The sequence below is a fragment of the Podarcis liolepis genome, assembly GCF_965112155.1.
Source record: "Podarcis liolepis genome assembly, chromosome: 5".
NCBI lineage: Eukaryota > Metazoa > Chordata > Lepidosauria > Squamata > Lacertidae > Podarcis > Podarcis liolepis.
Window position 1 is genome coordinate 60,759,267 of NC_139556.1, and position 21,030 is coordinate 60,780,296.

At 41.7% G+C, this 21,030-nt stretch overlaps 1 protein-coding gene across 8 annotated transcripts in view; it reads right to left on the reverse strand.

Annotated features, from left to right (window-relative positions):
• The window catches only part of ARMH3 (armadillo like helical domain containing 3), a 128,293-nt gene that overhangs the window by 78,343 nt on the left and 28,920 nt on the right, over positions 1-21,030 (reverse strand). For all 8 annotated transcript variants that reach the window (XM_083505218.1, XM_083505216.1, XM_083505220.1 and 5 more), the window contains 9 exons: positions 20,905-20,951; positions 19,671-19,746; positions 17,387-17,483; positions 14,216-14,317; positions 11,235-11,293; positions 9,907-9,972; positions 9,048-9,117; positions 7,604-7,664; positions 5,562-5,650 (listed from right to left, as the gene is read on the reverse strand). In XM_083505218.1, coding sequence (XP_083361344.1) covers positions 5,562-5,650; positions 7,604-7,664; positions 9,048-9,117; positions 9,907-9,972; positions 11,235-11,293; positions 14,216-14,317; positions 17,387-17,483; positions 19,671-19,746; positions 20,905-20,951 — 667 coding nt within the window. The remainder of the gene's footprint in view (positions 1-5,561; positions 5,651-7,603; positions 7,665-9,047; positions 9,118-9,906; positions 9,973-11,234; positions 11,294-14,215; positions 14,318-17,386; positions 17,484-19,670; positions 19,747-20,904; positions 20,952-21,030) is intronic.

A 21,030-nucleotide genomic window follows, 5' to 3' on the forward strand; every position in this document is an offset into this window, starting at 1 on the left:
ACAATGCTCAATGACAGCTAGATGAAACAAGACAGGTATTATTCCTGCAATACCAACCAGGTTGAATAAAGAAAATCAAGCAGAAACCTCAAGTTCCTTTATCTACTGTAAAGCCATCACAGGCAGTGGCATGAGGCACACCTAGCTAGCTGAGCAGACCGTAGCACTAGGATCTCTGGTTTGTACCTTAATGCCAACAGGCAACTAGAATTAACTATTGCCAGAGTGAATGCCATCAGGTAAACACAGCCTGGTCAAACCCTTTGTGGATAGACACACTTTCCACATAAAGCAACTGAGATTGCCCTAAGGCGGCAGCGTCAGTATATTTCTATTTTTCCACTTCCAAAGCAATTCTTTTGAGGCCTGCACATTAGACTTGTAATAATACCATGATGTCTTCACAACAACTACTCTAAGGCAGGAAGCAGGAAAACTCCAGGAAGAAATCTCCTAAGGGAGTAGCAGGGGGTTGTTTGCTAACCAGGATGCAGGAACCAGCCACACTAAGCACCAATCAAATTGTGACACAAGAGTGATCAAAACACACTTGGTGAGAGAGAGGGTTATTTACAAATAGGGTCTGACAGCGAGGTATCAGCACCGTCCTCCAGAGAGATACTCATGGATTCAGAGTTTGCTCTAGAAATAGATGTTCTTTTCTTACAAACAAGTGCACCAAACTTCCCTGAGGCACAGTCTCCCCCAGAATTCATGGACATGGCAGGCAATTACCAGGGGACACTACTTGTGCTGGAAGGCTTGCTGTCAATCAGCCAAGAAAGCAATGGGATTTTGCCAAAAGGGAGCTGGGGATATATACGTGAAAGCGGAGGTGTGCCTAGCCACACAACGCCACAGGCAGAAGAAATGCCTGCCGTGAATGGATACTCTGCAATCTACCACCTGATCACTGAATGTCATAAACTGTGCTAACATCTACATAAGTACTCTTACTTTAAAAATATGGACATACAGAACTTCAGTGAAGGCAACAGGTAAAGGTACACCTGCCCGTACGGGCCAGTCTTGCCAGACTCTAGGGTTGTGCGCTCATCTCACTCTATAGGACGGGAGCCAGCGCTGTCTGCAGACACTTCCAGGTCACGTGGCCAGCGTGACAAGCTGCATCTGGCGAGCCAGCACAGCACACGGAAACGCCGTTTACCTTCCCACTAGTAAGCGGTCCCTATTTATCTACTTGCACCCGGGGGTGCTTTTGAACTGCTAGGTTGGCAGGCGCTGGGACCGAACGACGGGAGCGCACCCCGCCGCGGGGATTCGAACCGCCGACCATGCGATCGGCAAGTCCTAGGCGCTGAGGGACGCAGGTGGCCCTGTGGGTAAATCCTCAGCGCCTAGGCAATACAACTGTTTTAAGTGCTAGGTTATCAACACCCTTCATAACATGGGCTATCCTGAACAAAATGCTGCACTTGAAGTGGCATTGATTAATTGATTTAAATTGCACCAATGCCTTATCCATGTGTTTTGATTTCTATTTTTTATTCCAATGTTTGTCTGACAAATACACTTGATACTCACAATACAAAATGTGTGTTCTTGACGCTGGAGTAACAAAGCAATAGTGGAAATTCTGCTGTTGTAAAGGTCATGCCACCACAGATCAGAACACCCCTATCCAGGCTAGTCAAAATGATGACATATTTTTTATTCATCACAATTGTTAATGTTGCATTCTGACTTTTTAAAAAAGCCTTCAAATAGTAAAATTATAGAACTACATAAATTATTATTATTATTATTATTTTATAAACACTATTAAACACAGATAACATAAACATAGCAAAAATAGTGGATAGTGAAGCATAATTTTTAAAAAATATTGTTAAGGAAAAAGGCATTAAACTGGTACCTAAATGAAATAGCATTATATGTCTCTTGAGTTTATCTGGAGCGAGTATTTAAAAGATGGAGAGCTACTACTAAAAAGACTCGCTTCCCAGCTGTCATCCACCTGATTTCTGACAAGGAGGGCACCTGAAGAAGGGCCTCTGAAGCAGATCAGATTTCAAACAGGTTCGTAATTAACAAGTTAATAATTACCCTCAACCCAATGTTTGTTTGTTTTTTAAATGTTGTTTTCATTGAGAGAAGTTCCTCCATACAAACGAAGACAACATATGTACAACAAAATCAAACTGTAGGTTTGGACATCAGGAACAGGACAAGGCAAAAAGTTACAGAACAAATCTTACACTACATCAAAGTGAACCACCAAATACCAAAAATAGGGTGAAATTAACATATTTGTCAATAAAAGACAATATGCTGATATTGCATAGAGATTACTCAGCATAATCCAGGAATGAAAATCAAATAGAAATAAATTATTCTGGGATACATGGATCTCTTATCTGACATAATTAATTTTATGCCGGAAGGTTACCTCTCCATACCTTCCCTTTCTACTCTCAATGGGAGGATGGGTCTGACCATTTCCACTTATGTACCCAGGCAATCACTAGTAAATGGTTAAAAAGATATATTGAAAAATATATTGAGTGATCCGTTTCGAAGTACAAGCTTAGAATCCTGTACAGGAAGACATTGCAAAATTTCCCCACATTTAGCCAAGGCTATTTCCCAGCATGCTTGGGGGGCAACTGGGCACTCCCCATTGAAAGCATCCACTTTCCCACATTGCTTCAAAGACTTAGGGCTTCAGGTCCAAGCTGTTTTGGCTGTACAGAAGCACTAGCACTTTGAATTATGCCTGTAAGTAAACAGGCAGAGATCTTTTCACAATGAAAAGATGTGTTCCAGTTAACTAATTAAAAACAGGACAGCTAGACAGTTAACATTTCCAAACAATCTTCAGGGACAGCTTAACATACAATGCATTATGTTGGGGGTGCCAACATGTATGCCCTAGGCTAGGGCAGGTTCAGCACACTAACACATACAAGACACATATTGGGCCTGGTTTGGCCATCCCAATCTTGATCTGATAAATCATGTTGTGCCCGCATGTTCACTCCTTGTCCCTTTCACATCTGGCTTCAGAAAAATTATCTTGGCTTCTTGAGAAAGTCTCTGAATATCTGAACTGGGAAACCGTGACTTAAGGACTCCCTCCAAACCAGAATATGAAACCATGAAGGCCTAGGCCTTCCGAAGTGAACAGGAAGTTGGATGGGAGGCTAGGATGTCCCTGATCACCGCTACTGTCTAAACATGTGGGGTTTGCCCCAAGAAACCTTTGTGCTGCATATGCTGATCTAACTTTCTTTAGTTGTATGACACTGTGAGGGCTTTCCTTGCAACTAAAGCTGCAAGTCTCACCACCCTGATGTGCTTCCCTTATGATGGCTTAAGCAATGTTTCCCTGTTGGGAGTCTTCTGAAGAACAGAAAGGTAGGGGGAAAAGAAAGTGGAGCAAGAGAAACACAAACTTTGTGTGGGCGTGTAGAAGAACAGAATGGAGATACACAATACAGTAGGAGACAGATCTGGTGGTTGAAATACATAGGAAGTGCTTTAGGAGCAACAAGCCAGGGTTTTGGCAATAAGAGGAACTTGCTTTTGACCTGAGCAAAGGCAGGAAACAAATTGGAGAGCCAACAGGAGAGGATATCAGGAAGCCTTTAGGATTGCATGTTTCATGCCTGATGGGAAGTTTTGCTTCTGCACATGAGTCTGGCAAACCGCTCTAAGCTGAAGCATTCCTTCCTCACCCACCCTAGAATGTTTAGTTCACATTGAGTTCATGAAACATCGTACCCTGACCTGTTCTTAATGCATGGTTGACCACATCTACGGAATGTGATAGTTATGTTCTTTTAAGTTTTGCTATATCAATCACTAGTAACAGTTTAATAAGGAGGTTTTCATACCTGTCCAATTCTGTGTTCCCTTTCCCAACCTTTAATCTATTGACGATTAATGCCTATGTGCAACCCTTGCATTGTATTTGTGTTAACCAATCAGCAACAAGCACACATGTGGCAATGCTGTAATATTCAATAAAAGGGACTCCCCGAGTCATGCTCGAGAGATGCCTCCCATATGACACTTGTCATTCGTCTGTTGTTTATTTCAACCCAACACATGCCCTCCAAGCAGTATTTTTAGAAGCTGTATGAACACGCATATAGCTCCACTGGTGTGTATAGGGTAAATGATAACTGTCAGATTATTATTCATTCCAAGAATGACAAGCACTAGCTAATGGTTTGGTACTTCGCCATATGAATCAACCTTGTCTTTAAGTGCAACTGAACAGAGCTTGATGTTACACATATTTCATAGCTGCTATCCAAAGCAGCAGCCCCACATTTCTGCCCTCCCCCAGCAATGCTTAGAAATGCAAAATGTGTGATATGCAAGTTCATACCAAGTGGCAGCAAAAAACATTATCAGGGTGAGAAAGAAGGGGAAAGCTCTCATAATGTTCAGTGCCAGCCACAGCTCTGACAAAAGCAAGGGCAACAGAAATATTGCTAATTCATTAATAGAGAAAAGATATATCACCCTCTGTACTCTGCTTTAGAAAACCTAAAGGAGCCACATGTCACAAAAAGAAATGTGAACTGATTGAGGCAGAATCAGATAACAGCAGTATTTTCACCTAGCTGCAGTTGGCCATAGAGGTAAGACTGCTAGCCATCTAACTCTGCTTTAAGAACAATTTAACGCAGCTTCCCAATTGCCCTTCCCTAAAGAGTTTCATTGAAAAAACCAAGCCATTAGCTATTGTTCCCAGGACATATAATAGGACTAGACCATTTCTATAACAACTTCTTTATTAAAGCATGGAAACTTTTATGGTGAGGGCACAGTTAGCTGTACTCAAAAATTACTTGCTGGTCCTGCTTCCAGGCATAGAACAGGAAGGCAGAATTAGAAGCTAGACAAACCGATTAGCTCAATCCTTTTCATCCTCCAGAGGCAAAAGTCAGTCCACTGCCTGTCTATTAAGTACTGCTATGCCCCATTTCAGTTTAAATCTCCCAGGGCAGAGCTACAATGCTTGGATTAGGGCTAGTATGGACACAGTAGCCTGACACAAAGTTCTCACCCCACTGCCCCTCTTTAATATTCAGGCAAACCTGAATATTACCTGCCTTTCTCCACCCCCAGCAGTAGCCAATGATGAGGAGTAGGAGTGGGGATTGCCTAGAATGAAATCAGATTTCAAAGTAACTGTCTGAAACTTACAGGGGCAAAAGGGAGAACCAAACTTGGAAAATAGCACCCAATTGTTAGGATCACACCTATTTCTGCTCTAAAATTTAACAGTGATTAGAACAGATCCTATATAGAAACTTCTCACCTGATATGGAGAAAGCTCGACCTAAAGAAAACCACTCATACAGCTTGATTTAAACAGCTACTTCTCCTGCTCCTTGCTTCCCCACAATTCTACTTCCTGGTGCAATCATGCTTCGAAAGGTACAGGACAATGGTATTAATGGGCAACACGCTTCAGTTATTGTAGTAATTCTGATTCTAGAACAACAAAACACCAAGCTTGCGAAGGGACAAGAAGGATAAACTGGTACTAGAAGAGAGGAAAGCAAGCAAAAAATAATAATTACCTGACCAGAGTTCCCTCCAAGTGTAATGAAGCCTCACTCTGCATTTCTTCTGGTAGCAAAGCAGCTTGTGCACTATTTGAATGCAGCGTCTGGAGAAAACAGAAAACAGAGAGGAAAGCCTAATGAAATAAGCAGCATGTAATTGTGATATACAGTGCAGGAACACTGGCAAATTTTCAAGAGCCAGCTGCATAAAAGTGATATTGTTATTTAATTTCGGAATTGCTTCCTCAAAGGGATATCAAAGTGATCTCACCAAACAAATAGAAAATTTCACAATACAAAAACAACATATATAAAACAACTGCATATATAAAAATAGCTACCAATTGCACGCATAAAACAATTACAAATCAGTACATATATAAACACAGTTAAAACCATTTGGAATCCAATACAGATATTGCGTCGAATAAAGATCTCCTATTGGAAAGTTGATTGAAAAAGGGAAGTTTTTAACAGACACAAAAAAGACAATGAAGATGGTGCCTGTCTGAGTTCCAATGGATAGCTCCTGCTACACTACAGACCTCCTTATAAGATGCTATTTCAGGATTCCCCCTCCTGCAGAATGTAGGGATCAGTTATATTTATTATTATTTCATTATTGAGTTTATATCCCACCTGTCCTCCAGTGAGCTCAAGGTAGTGCACCTGTTCCACCCCACTCCATTATATCCGGCACTCAACCACCACACTACACTGGCTCAGACTGCTGGGTATATAAGGATGCCAATATGTTTTCAGTATCCTCATCCCCAGCTGTATATGGCCTTTTCCCACCCATGCTAGGACCTTGAACTTTGCCAGTTAGGTACTGGGCTGTCAATGGAATTATTTCAACAGCCCATTAATATGATGGTGATATTCAGCCAAAGTGAGCTGTCATTTTATGCACTAGCTGCAGCTTCCAGCTTAACCTCAAGGGCCGTTCCACAAAGAGCTACATCCACATATAGGTAGCACATGGCTGACAGTTGTCAGGCTACCCTGGTCCAGAAACAGTTATAGCTATCTGATCAGCCAAAGCTAGAAAATGTCTCTCCTGGCCACTGGGGTCCATCTCTGGTGACAAAGAGAGTAACCTCACACTACAAACCTGATCCTTTGGGAGGAGCACAACTCTGTCCAAAGCAGGCAATTGACCAATTATCTGAACTCATAAACCAACCAATCACAATGCCTGTCTTGCCAGGATACCAAGTCAGTTTCTTCTTACCCAGACTACCACCGAGTCCAGGCACTGATCCAGAGATACACTCTCCTGATTCAAACGCTACTGAGAAATAAAGCTGGCATGACACCTTGTACCAAATCTCCAAGGGACCGCCTGCAATGGATTCATAGAGATGATAGGATGATAACCTGCAGATAATAACCCGCAGCAACCACACAGCACACTTGCCAGGAGGCTGAAAGATAATCACTTCTGAGTTCTTCACCTATTGCAAAGTAACAGTAACACTTTTTTTTGTAAGCTGTTTCGAGCACAAATGCATTTGTGGGAAATGAAGCATTATAAATGATTTGATTAATCTCCCAGTCTCTCACAGTACACAAAGGTTAGATGCTGCTGACATTCAAATAGTCCTTCAAAAGAATTTTGAAAGAACATCTCAAGAGCTACATATGATACATGGTTCTGATAAGCCAGGTAAAATGAAGTGGCTTCTTGCATGCACAGGCATCAAAGCATTAACCCCCCCCCCGCCCCCGCTTTCCTTTTTGGCCTTTTATAGGCCATTAGCACCGTGTTTCACCATCTCTCCTGGACAATGCTTCACACACTTGCCTGGTGTTTTGAAATACTTTCCAGCTCAAGATTTTTGCTCTTGTTCTGTTGATTAAGTAATTTAGGAAAACTCTCCGAATGGGAATTCGTTTCAATTTCAATTTCTTAGCACATTGAACAAAAGCACAACTCTTAGGGAGTTTCCTGAAATTACCTCGGGGAGGGAAATCATTCTGTTTTTAAAAAAATAAAATAAAAAGTGATGCCTGTTAATAAATGCCTCAATATGCTTTAGTCAACTATTACTTACACATAAAGATCCATGGGAAATTCTTTCATCATGTGTGTGATGATAAATTCTACCATCAGATCTAGAAGGAAAGGATATAGATATCATGACAAAACTATGACAAAGACCTTGGACTTATAATCAATTTAAGTTTTCGTTTCCAGATCGTGAACTTGCACTGCCTAGTGTTAACATCAATGCAGACATAACACACTATAATTATGAGCAGTGGGAAGGGACCGTATGGAGAGTTCTGGCTGTGGTTATTCTCTTTTCCAAAAACCTGAGATGATACTAGTGGGAAATGAATGCCTTAAAAGCCATGTTTGTGTATGCCTTTCAACTTCCAAGCATCAAATCCTTCAAACAGTTGTCCAACTTTCCCCTTATCATCCATATCAAAAGCTACTTTTGAGGGCTAGAATTCTACATATTTCAAATCTTGTCACTGGTGGAAAATTCCTGCAAAAAACAAGTTTCAGAAATTTGCTGTGACAGGGGGCCATATTTATTTTACACTAGATAATGAGATACAAAATGGTGCTTTACATCTATGGAGAATGTTCCAAAGCACAATAAATCTGACAGGGTCTCAATAATAGCTTAAATTGTTCCTGTGTCACTGAGTCAATAAAGTCTAATGGCATCACACAGTTTCAGAAATATTCAATTTCTATTTCTGGCCTTTTGTCAATGTTTTCCAGAGTGGACAAGGTGACCCAGACACTTTTGCCAATATTTGCCTGTCTTTCCTACCAATTTTCAAAGAACTGTAGAGTAGAGTGGAATATAAGAATTCTTATATTCAATTATCCACACCAGCTCATCCAGCCTCTTATTTAAAGTCATCAGCAGTTAATTTTATTTATGTGCAGCACTAATATGTTAGATTTTAGTGCATTATCCAGCTAAGGAAAGTTGGCAACACAGTATTCCATTAGCTTCTGAAACTCTTTGGAACAAATGTGTTCCATTACTCTGTAGCCAATTTCAGTTAAGATTTATGTATAAAGACTCGCTTTTCTCCTTGCCCAAAGTAAGTAAAGGGGCAGGCAGAGAAGAGGCAAGAAGATGCCATATTGGTAAATGAAATACATTTTAGAATTAATGCCTAGCTGGCAAAGTACTGAGGAATGTTCTCCTGAGGGAGGTTCGGCTGGCACCTTCATTATATACATTAGGGCATCAGGCAAAAACGTTTCTCTTCAACCAGCCCTTTGGCTGATTAACATCCTATACCCTTTTAAATGTATTTGTGGGAGGGGAGTAGGGGGTTATTGGTTTGCCTGGGTTTTTCTGTTCTTGTTTTGTTCTTATGTATTTTATGTTTTTATCTTGTATTTTCATGTTGTGAACTGCCCTGAGATCTATAAATGAAGGATGATATACAAATTAAATAAATAAATCCACACACACACACCGATCTTCGGAATAGCTGCTGACCAAATCTAGTAAGTACACTTACCCAGCACTGCGCAAACCAGAGGCCGACAGGGAAGGTTCTTGTCAGCAGCTTTCTTTCTGTGTCTCATAGGCTTCAAAACACATGGAGATAAAATAGTCATGTGGCATGCAGCAGTGACACCCAAGGTACATTATCTCAAATGCTTTCCATGCAAATAAAACTGCTGCCCAAAGGGATGGCTTTCCCCCTCTCCCATTCCACACAGTCCCATTGGTCACTTTACTGATTTGGCTATAAGCAAAGACTAGGGTATCTGTAGGCTGGGTTTTGGATAGGCTGTACCTCCTATTGTGTCCTTCAACACAATGTCCATAAACATCACTGCTAGAGGAAAAAATACTGAGCTAGGTAGCAGATTTTCATACAATCATTGGCTATGATGTTTTATCTACAAGTCAGGAAGAGAAGATTTTCACAGTCAGATAGCCGATATGACCATTGGTGTCTGAAGTTAAGGGGCCATGACAAAAAAGAAAAGACAATTTTATGCATGAGCTAAATAGAAATCATAAGTGACCCTATGAGAGATGTGCATTTTTGAAACCTTATGTTAATATGGGTCTTTTCAGGATTAATTTATGATATTCTAACACACTAGAATTACATTTCAAAATTCTGTTCAGTTATCTCAATTATTTAAACATATTATTAAAGTGTGTTTAATCCACATTAAGTTGTTGTTGTTGTTTAGTCGTTTAGTCGTGTCCGACTCTTCGTGACCCCATGGACCAGAGCACACCAGGCACTCCACATTAAGTAGGTTTTCATATATTTGGAAGCATCACCATGCATGAATGATACCCAATTTAAGAGTCCACACCAGTCTGGTAAACCAAGGCACTTAATGAGAAAGACTCACCATTCTGTGGAGGTTTACTCGAAAATTCATGTTGTCATCATGCAGAAAAGCATTAGCATACTGGTCCTATTAAGGAAGAAAAAACACTACAGTCATGAAAGGTAGCACTGTCATGAAAGGTAAACACTTGCAAAACTGCCAAGTAAATATTATACAGATAACTACCGGTAATTATCAGTCTTTTTATTATGTTTTTAAGCGTGCTTTTAAATTATACTTTTATGCAGATTCTCCATATGGATGACTAGCCCAGCTCAAAAACCCCACAAAAAACTGGATGCATTTTGATGCTTCCTTCTGATGTTCATCTCTGCAGGAAAGTGTCAGGAAAATTGTAATGCACTCTGCAGAATTCACAAAGAAGCTTCTTTACAATAATGTATATAGAAAGCTTTATGGCGACATTCCAATGGACTCATTGTCACTGGAGTTATTACAGCTTGAGCTGCTGGAAGATGGCTCAGCAGCCTCTGTCAGCTTTCAGTTTAGCTTCAATTCTAAATCAAATCATGTTCTATGTAACACAAGTATGGCAACAAATTTGCTCTCCTTGAATTCCACAGTCAAACATTGCCCTGGTTGAAAGCAGACAATAACTCTGTCTTCTACTACCTACATTCCTCTCAAGTAAGCTTAGGTGATATCGACAGCAGCTAATTGCTGAGGTTTTTTTAAATAATAATAATAATAATAATAATAACAATAATAATAATAATAATGAAATGGAAATAATAGGAATTCATGGCCTCCTGAAATACCACTTTAAAATAATAATGCAACGGAAATAATAGGAATTCATGGCCTCTTGAAACTTTAATAACCAAGATTCTGGGTAGCATTGATGCAGAATGAGCTGCTGTAGGGCAGAAGGGCCTTGCTCTAATGCTAAACAAAACAGAACCCCAACTATTAGCTGGCACTTGAACAAAAATACTTTTTCCAATAGAAAAATGGGACTCCTCTAGGAGACTGGAAAGCACCAATGTGTAATCATGTATCACTTCCTAGACGACCTGTGTCAAGTGCCTTCTGCAGAAGTATATACACATACACATATAAGTGTACACACACACACACACACACACACACACACGATCTCTCATGTTTACTGCTCCAAACATTCAGTATCAGAATAAAAGTAATGGACAAAAGGGAATGATTTGTTTGGGAAGCTGACCATCAGCACATGGTTAACTATAAATACCGCATTAGTTATCATTCGACTTCCTAAAGAAAGGAGGGCTAGGAATGCAGGCTTAGCGCCAGGTCACAGGCTAGAGGCTAATGCATATGTAAATCAGATACAGGACACCAGCAGCGGGGCTTACCTCTGCTATGCAGGTCAAGATAATCAGACAGAGCTTGCCACTGTGGAGCCGGTGTTCATCTGAAAATGAAAAACAGCAGGTCCCACATGAGCCACTTATACCTTGATGTGCCAAAGGGTCAATAGGTGAATCAGGAAGCAGAAAAAGCAGAGCAAGAGGTGAGGCATCAGTAGCATTTCAGCTCTACGCTTAAAGTTGTTACCCTAGACAAGAAACTGTAAGACCTCCAAAGATCTGTAATAAAGCTTGTGCTATTAATCCTGGTTTCATCGTCTCTCTTTACATCTTTGATGTTAATCTTTTCCACTGTGTATATGTAACACAGCCACTAGACTTACTATTAGTACAGAAATATTTCTTGTCCCAGAGCCTATCGTTAAGGTGGGGTAACCTGTGGCCCTTCAGTTGTTGTTGGACTACAACTCCCATCATTCTTCTCTTCCCTATCATCACGCCTAGTTCTGGAACCTTTTTTCTAGCAAAATAGCACTGGAATTTAGGGCTACTAAAGGCTGCTAGACATGATAGCTATAGTCTACCTTCACGGTCACAGGTAATATGCCTCTGTATACCAGATGCTGGGAATCATAGGCAGGAAAAGTGCTGTTGCACTCAAGTCCTATTTACTGGCTTCCCATCGGCATCTGGTTGGCCACTTGGTAGACAAGATGGGCCTTCATTCTGATCTAGCAGAGCTCTTATCATCCCCTTTTGGCCTCGTAAAGCCTTTTACAATGAGATGGATTTTCTGGCTAACAATGAAGAGCCTTGAAGAGTGGTGGGCAGCCTTGACATGGATCCAATTGTTAACTCTGCTCACTAAGGACAAAGAGTCATTTTAAAAAAGATAAATGTGAAAACCTCAAAACTGTGGGCAGCTTTGGACATCACAATAAGCCATCGTTTATCATGCCAGGAACAAGCCAAAGGAAGCTATCAGATCACATCTTACGTCTTTCTCTGATGCAACCATAATGAGGAAATTGGAAGTTGTTGATTAACGGCAATCTGCATTATGTCCAAATCTAAAACTGTGATTAATCTCAAATAAGAATTGTTCAAACAAGGTAGCTTATAACCCATGGTTATGAATCTGGCTTGTTTTTAATACATATTTATTTAAGATGAACCAGTTTTCACGTATAGGTGAAACAACAAGCTATGATTGATCTAAATGGAAGAAAAAGCTTCTAATCTCCTCTCTGCAGCCATGGTACAAGAGGAGGGGAAGAGAGCACATGCAAGCCCAATACTTGCTGAAACCCGTTCCCATCACAATAAAGCATAGCTTTTCATAACACCCAAACCAGTTCTGTGGGTACATGTAAAGGACAATGGCACACAAGTACATTTAAACATTGCCATCCCTTGAGGCCATGTGTGTTACCCATTTAAAAAGAAAGCCCCAGTACTCTGGAGCCTTGTTATCTTTTCACTGCAAGACATTGTGGCCACAGTCGTGTTTCCTTTGGGATTACATGCCAGGCATTACTTTTCTATACTGAGCATTTGCTCTTTAGATTACTCATACTGCAAGTGATGCAATATGTTCAACAGCACATCATTGGGTATGGATCTGCAGCTGCACAGAGCAGTACTTTAGTATCTTACTCTTCTTTATAAGTCATAAGTACATTATAAAAATGACACAGCTACCCCGGTATGGAGACCGACTTTGGTCCTAGGTAATAGACGAGGTGACAGGGAGAGGGAGGTTCTGCTACCATGCCATTTCTATGCAGGCAGCGGCTACCTGATTGGAGCTTTCTTCTCTATCTCAAGCCAAGGAAAAGTCAGAACCAGGAAACATTAACAGATAACACCAAATGAGAGTAACAACTAGGGGAATTAATTCATAAAATGTTAACTAGACGAGCATTGGTAGAGGTGAACTAACAATTAATATCCTTAACGGACAGCATTCAATTTTTCAGCCACCTACACGTTAGAAAGATTAACCTAGAACACTAATTACGCTCTGCTTAAAAAACCTGAAAAGAGAAAGAATTTAAAAGTAATCTCAAATATTTTTAAAGGGGGAGTCAATGTAATTGTCTTCTCAGAAGATGCATTTTGTTGAATTTAAAAGAACCCAGGCCCAGCTAAAATTGCTGTTGCAGGATGTTACAAAGGAATTATAACAAAAAGTTGCATTGTGCTGCTTAATGTCTTCACACTTAGCTACATAAACTGTAATGGAAATTTTAAAAGGACCAAATGACTCTAGTCAAGGGTGGGAGGTAGGGAATAGCTACAGTTCTCTCTTAAACTCTTCAGGAGATTATTTTTGCATGTTGCCAAAAATGGGACGCTAAGCAAAATGTAGTGGGCTAATGCCAGAAATTCCTATCTTGTGATACAAATGGTCTGCAAAAGGTTAAAATACAGAGGAAAGAAAACATGCCAACGTACAAGGCACTGTGATTTATGAAACCATGATGTAGGCAGACTACCTAAACCCATGCACGACCCAATTATCACCCACTTTATGAAGAAAGTCAAAGCTTCTTGCCCACTCAGCTGAGCCTTCCTTCACCAGCCCACATCAAGCTACCTTTGCCAGTCAGGAAATATGATACATAGAGGTTCATCCAGAGCTCTGTTTTGCACTGCTCCTCTTGGGCACTCTTAGAAATGCCATACTCTATGCACTGAAGCCTCTGCCGCCTCCCTCGATATAGCTGAAAATTGGATGCGCTTTGCCTCATAGGGAGGGCATGCTGAGACTCCTCCGGCGGTTATGAACTACAGTTTTTCTTATTCTATATTTGGTTTCCCTCCCTTCAGCGCCAGGGCTCCCTAGTATCCAGTAATTGCCATCTGGCAATGAGAAACCAGCTCATTCTCTCAGCGTGAACCACTTTCATCTCCACGGGGAGTCCAGGTAGATTTTTGTATACAGACCAACTAGCAACATCCCCTTTCCCCCCACCCTCCAGCAAATTTCTGAAATGTAAAGCTGTGTCAACACAAATGCTTACCTTTGGTGTCCTGCATTACAATGGAGCTGTACTTTAAGAAAGTTATCAGCAGGTTGCTGGTCTGCACGTCGGCATCCAGAGGCAGCTCCACGGTGCTTATAACTAGGAAAGGTCAGATAAGATTTGCTAATCACCAGCACAAAGTTTCGAAAGCTCTCCCAGTGGAGGTAAAGAGGATGCCTCTGTTATGGAAACATCCAGTCTTACAGGTATTTCTGTTCATAACTTTCTATAGTCCCAGGCAGTGCCACTACCAGTCCTGATGTCAATAAAAAATAACGTTCATTGGTTCAACTCCCCACTTCAACAATGTGGTAAGACCATCCACAACCAACGCCACAGGAAATACTCCAATAAAAACACATTTTTGTAGTGCTTTTGCCACCCTGCTTAATATCCTATTCTGCAGGCATGGCCCTAACTCACACTTGGCTAACCTGTAGCTCTCCAGTTGTTGTAGGTCAGACATGTGCAACTTGTCGACCACGATCGACCAGTAGATCACGGGAGTGATCCTGGTGAATCGCAGGATTAAATAAAGCGGGCAAGGAATGTTGCCGCCGCCCCCCCCCAAAGCACTGGATCCTGCCACCACGGCTTACTCGTGGGGGCAGGGGGCGGTGACATTCCTTGCCCGATCGCTTGCCGCCCGGCCCGGCTGCAGCAGCGGCCCTGGCACTGGGTCCCTCTGACAACTGGGGGGGGGGGGCAGGCACAATTGGGATCTGCATCAACTGCGCGACTCCCTTTGACAGGGGGGAAGGGAGGCAGGCGAGACCGGGATCCGAATCAGCTGCACAGCTCCTTTTGATGGGGGGGAGGGGGGAGGGATTGGGATCCGCATCAACTTTTCAGCTCCCTTTGAGAGGAAGCGGGGGAGAGAGAAAGGGCCAAATCACTGAGGGAAGGAGAAGGAACAAGAGAAAGAGAAGGACTGAACTCTGTTCTCTGGGATTTGCATACTTCTCCATTCTCTTCCTTGCAATATCCGTACATACTTTTCCACTACTGCTCAAAAGGTTGCCATCTAAGAACCCTGATGTCAAGCTTCAGTTCAAGCTCAATACAGCAGCTTCCTCCCCCCACATCTCTGCTGCTTCCAGGAAGGATGTGCATTTCTTTGGTCATTAACAGCATTGCAAGGCTTGGATGTCCATTAGCCTTTCCCTTCCATTTAATGATCACCAGTACGGAAAAGTCTTATGTGCCTTTTCTGGAGTGGAGGCATTTCTAGCACTGCTGGATTTAAACAAAAACAAGAACACTTAAGCCTTTCAAATAGGGATGGAGGACTTGTGGCCCCAGCAGATATTGAACTCCCCATCAGTCCCAGCCAGCACAGTTAAAAATGATGGGAGTCCAACAATATTTGGACATCCACAAGTTCCCCATCAAAGCCTTGTAACATAATGGCCAAGCAATATGTATTGCCAGCCCAACACATGTCTTGCTGCCTTCACTTCTGGGACACCCAAAGAGAAATCATGAGAATATGACAGTTTCAGAGAGGTCAGCCCAGTTATGTAACTTGTCCAGTAGGTCATTCCTCCACATTTAACAGGCAAGAAAGCTGTTCTCAGCTCACTGCTAACAGGGCCCTCAGCTCAGCTGTTCCCTCTACCATCAGAACTATGCAACCTCCCCATAGTAGCACTAATCCACTCAGTGATTTAACTAATATGTATTCAACAACTATAATGGATCCTTCTGGAGCTGCTATGATGCACACCGTGAATGAATATTTAACAGCAGCCAGAAAAATCAGCACTTAGGATAACCATGGTGACAGTCACCTTAGACACAGTTCACGCAAAAGAAGAAAGAGGTAGGTCATTTTCTTTTCTTTTCTTTTCAAATCACTGTGTAGAAAGTTACTATTTATCATAGCTCAACCCCTGCAGCCTTGACCCTTTCATGAAAGAAAGCGTGGGTTTTTAATTTTTAAAAAAATTGAAAATGGTATTTAGTCTATGTCACAAGCAAGATGCAGAGGAAGTGGTTTCGGACTGTAAGCCTGTTTGCAAACTCCAGTTGCTGGTAAAGAACCCAGAACTACATGGGCTGGGGGGCTTAACAAAATCTTTTTGAGGCAAACCAAAAGGAAAAGTGACCTTCCACTTTGAAGTAGTATACTGCCAATTGTGAGTCAATGATTACTAAATTGCAAGGCCTGAGGAGGTGGAGTAATCCTGGCATGCTTAAAAAAAAAATTAAAAAAAGAATGAGCCAGAAATCTTGGGAGCAAAGCAAACTCATGCTCATGATTACTAAAAGGACAAAGGAGAAATAAAAAGCAACAGTGAGAAAGACCTTTAACGGTAGTGATGCAGGTCAAGATTAAAATTACTCTACTATTGTTAATCAACCTCCCAGCAGTAGGAAGGCGGCGCTCACTATGCCTGTCTGCAGCCGTCTGTGAAAGACAGAGAGAGATGAAGGTAAGCACAAATTCTGCCTGCTGTATATTTTAAAAAAAGTGTGTGGGCGGATACATTTGCAGTGAACAATTTGAAAGAAAGCCTAAGCAGCTCCCAACCCTCAGCATCATATGGAATACATATGCAGAGGTAGAATACATGATTTTTTTTAAATGGAGGCTTTTGATATCCATGGCAACCAAGAAGAATTTATCCTCCCAGAGAAGAATGCTCTTCTGCTAGGATATCGGAGTGACCTGAATAGCAGCGACAAGAGGGTAACACACACTGCTCTCACCCAGAGATGCTTACAAACTGAGCTCTATTCAAGCCCTTCACATTCTGCCATTAAACCATCTGTGATGCATAAAGAAGTCAGCACACACACATACAACAGGAAAACCGCGAGGTCCAGTATAGACAATTGATGCTATTTTCTCCAGGATAACTACCCACAACTTTGCTCATGCAACTGTGTATTGTCCTCCTGTTTACCAAGGACAACTGCCTTCCCACATCATAAAAACAGATCCAGGGGAAATCTCATTTGGGGTCAGTTTATGATCCAGCCACATGAAGCCATCATGCTGTGATTCATTCTTACACTTGGTGGGGTTCCAGATGCATTGAAAACCTTGGCTTTGAACTACAAAAGCTTAAGTTTTCTCTGGACAAAGTGAGGACAATTGCTATGTTTCCCAGGGTATAAACACATCAAGATGCAGGCAACTGGAGCATATGCAGAAGAGCTCACCGTCAGAAGAAGGTGGTGTGGTCCCAAGAGGAGTGACTGGAGTTGTCGGAGTCGTTGGGCTTACTGGCATGGTCACCAAACCAATTTCAGGATGACTCTAGGAACCAAACACATGTAGATCAGTTCTGTTCCATGTGGCCCATACCGTACCACGTAAGCTTTGTTTGCTGCACCCTCATTCTAAGCTCAGCATTGTTGATAAACCTGATGAGACCTACAATCCCTACAGAAATCTGTGAGTTGGTGTTTGTAATAGAAAAACTTGGAAAGTGCCCCCATTCAGCCTTTCACTATTTTGTAACAACTGAATTGACAGTACCAATTGGGGGACGTTCTCTTTCTCACACCCTCCAAAATACAGAGTTGCTGTTGAAGCAGCATTTTCCTCCTGTCCTTATAGCTCCTATCTTAATGTATTTCTCCTGAAAGAGCAAGACAATGCATCACGTTGCCACCCAGCTGCTTAACCCAGGTGCTTCCAGAGGACAGGGCTACATAAATAATAATGCAGTTACAGATTTCCCCTGCCTTCTTCTACTAGTTCTTCTCTGCATTTCATCTCAGCCAGCAGCCCCCTCCCCCCCCCCAATCTAATTTCTGATTTAACTTTATTCTCCATAGGGTTCCATTTGTATCACTGGCATTCACGAGAACAGGCAAGGTTTCATACTATTCTATTTCATATCCAACAGTGAAGTAATGAAGTCTGTTTCAGAGTACGCCTTTCATATCAATGCATCTTCAAATGTTCTCCCGGCAACAAGCAGAGCAATGATTTGAAATGTGTTCTAGAACTACCAATCTGCTTTTAACTGCACAACGTTTCATGGAAGTTCACATAGGGGTCTGCCATGGCAGACATCTAGAAAGTCTGGCTTATTAATGGGCTCTTACCAGCTCATTTTGTAAGAGAGCATATCGCCAATGGTTGTAGACCCAATTTCAGAAAGCCATCTCTGGGGCAAGCTTTGAAACATACAGCCCATTGAAAATATTACAGGCAAGCAACTCTATTTCCATGCAATAAAACGATTGCATGCTGCTATAATAAGGTTTTATAACTCCCGAGCCAGCTAAGGGATAACAGCACCACCTAGCAGCAGCACATTGGCACCTCATTTCTAAAACACATCTATCAATGTAATTTTGTGCATGGTACAACAACTCCCCAATAGCTTGACAAAAAAATCTACTAGACCAACATATACCCTCCCCGTTTAGCTCTGCTCTATAGTCTCCAGCCTGTGCACATGTACAATATGAGCAAAACAACTTAAACACATATGAATTACACAAGTTTTAGCTGTGGTCCCAATACCAGCAAACACACATGAAAAGTAGCCCTGTTCTGTATGCTAACACACACACACACACACACACCAATTGATGCAAACTTAATAAAATACCACTACATTTACTGCACTCCAGTACAGAAGCCAATCCTGCAAGAACTGCACAAGCAGAAAAATTAAAACTCAGCTTTTCACAAGAGCCAACATGCAGAAGAAAGCCAAAACATATGCAGCTCTAGAGAATATTACAAGAGCACAAACCAAGGAGCAGTGATGACTGGAAATGCCACAGCCATGCCAGTAACCTTTAAATCAGGTGAGAGGGCAGAAGGCTTTTTACTACTGGTTGATTAAATAAAAAAGAAGGGCCAGAGATTGAAAGCAACATTCAAAAGACCTTATGAGTAGGGAAAAAAAGTATAGAGCAGTTTTCGACTCTAGTTGACGATCAGAACAATTTAATACCCTTAAATCTAGGGGACCAAAGCAATTTCTGCCTTCCCAGGCCCAACTGAGGTTGTTTCAGGACTAGATATCCTTGCCTGCAGAGTGTTGATTCCCACCAATATACACTTAACCTGGGGAAGACTAGGATAAAAGAAGAGCCATTTGGTATGCAAATGCTGCACAAACAATCCTCCAGTTTTAAACTAGCTTGAAGCATCCTTCCTCACTTGGTAGTCACCTGGGACCTATCACATCTTGCTTCAGGATCATTTCAGTAACAAACTAGTCTGAATCTCACCCTCAGGGCTCAGAGGTACTCAGACTTGGGGGGGGGGGGGGAATAACAGAAAGAAACAAATAAGCATTGTGCATTTGTTCCCTAAGCCATCAAATTCAGAAGAAAGCCTGCTTCTTGTGGCAAACCACCACATCTGACAAAAGGCAGGAAGAGCTCCAAGGTCCATTGGCACAGCTATCTCCAGCATGCTGAAGCTATTTTAGTTCCATTCCAATCCTCAGGTGCAGAAAAAGGAATTTCATCCCACCTGTGCCAATACAGTGATGAAGTTTCGATTCAAGTGAACAGCTTCATAAAGAGCCAAAAGGATAGCCTCATTGGTTCTACAAAAAGAATGTAAGAGAAAAAGATGCGCTGCAGTAAATGAGTGTAAAATAATGGGTCACTTCCCCCGCCCTTACTACCCAGCTACTTTGGATACCCAGAATGATAAACAAAGACATATTTATATTGGAAAGCTGGGTCCCTCAAAAACCCACCCCCTCACACACATAAACAAATCTCACTACAGCCAACCAAAGACAACCAACCTCTCTTACCACCAAGGAAGCATAACAAGCGAATAGAAAGAGAGCCCACACAAGAGACGCTGACACAAAACCGCACACATACACTAAGTAGAATAATAGAAGCATCGCACCCCACCCCACACACCATTCCCCCCTCCCCCTCTTTTCTTCCCAGTCTAATACTGCATGCAACACTAATGTCTCACAACAAATGTAACTGATCTGTAGAAAACACAACTTGAAAAAATGTATTTTTGTAATCTAAGAAATCTTTAATGAAAATTATTTTTAAAAGGAAAAAAAGCTGGGTCCCTGCAGGGTATTCTCGCCCCCCCTCAGGACTTCCAAACCCACTAGACACCTAGCAAAAATCTACACATACCCCATATGCATTGATAGAAGGTAACTTTTACTTTATACAAATGTAGTCGTCCACCCCAATTTATGGCAGCACTTAACATTTATTTATTGCACTTCACATATAGCACCCTGCTCTAGTTATTCCCCAGCCCCAAAGAAGAAGGAAGGACAAAGGAAATCACCTACAACCAACTGGTCAACTTAAAACACATAGGGTAGGTATGGCCCCAGAAGGTTGCAGGCATCAACAATGTTTTTGTTTGCTTGACTGTGGCAAAATTTCTGATGTGGTCATCAGTGTCAAATAATTTACTTGTATCAGCTCAAAAACATGGACATCCAAATGTCATGTATGGTAACTCCTCCTTCCTATTTGCCCCCATTTCCATCCAGTTTCAGTGCATAAGAAAAGAATGCTATACCCTAACCATCTGACTAAAGCTTCTGCTAATTCACTCATGTACCAGACTGCCTGCTGCCATCTCTAGTATTGGCTGCTGAGCTAGAGTTAAATTTCTCTTGCCTTACATTTTTAAGTTAAATGTCAGCAATGGATAGCATTTTATATTCCTCAATCAAAGCAGCAAATTGCTATCTGCTGGGTGCACTTACTGAACGGAGATTTTCTCATCTGCATCAGCTATGAACATGCTGCCCACCTGTGGAAACAAGCAATATTGCACAGCATTGGGATCTATAGAAATTTTCCCTCAAGCTGAGCAGGCACACAATTCTTAA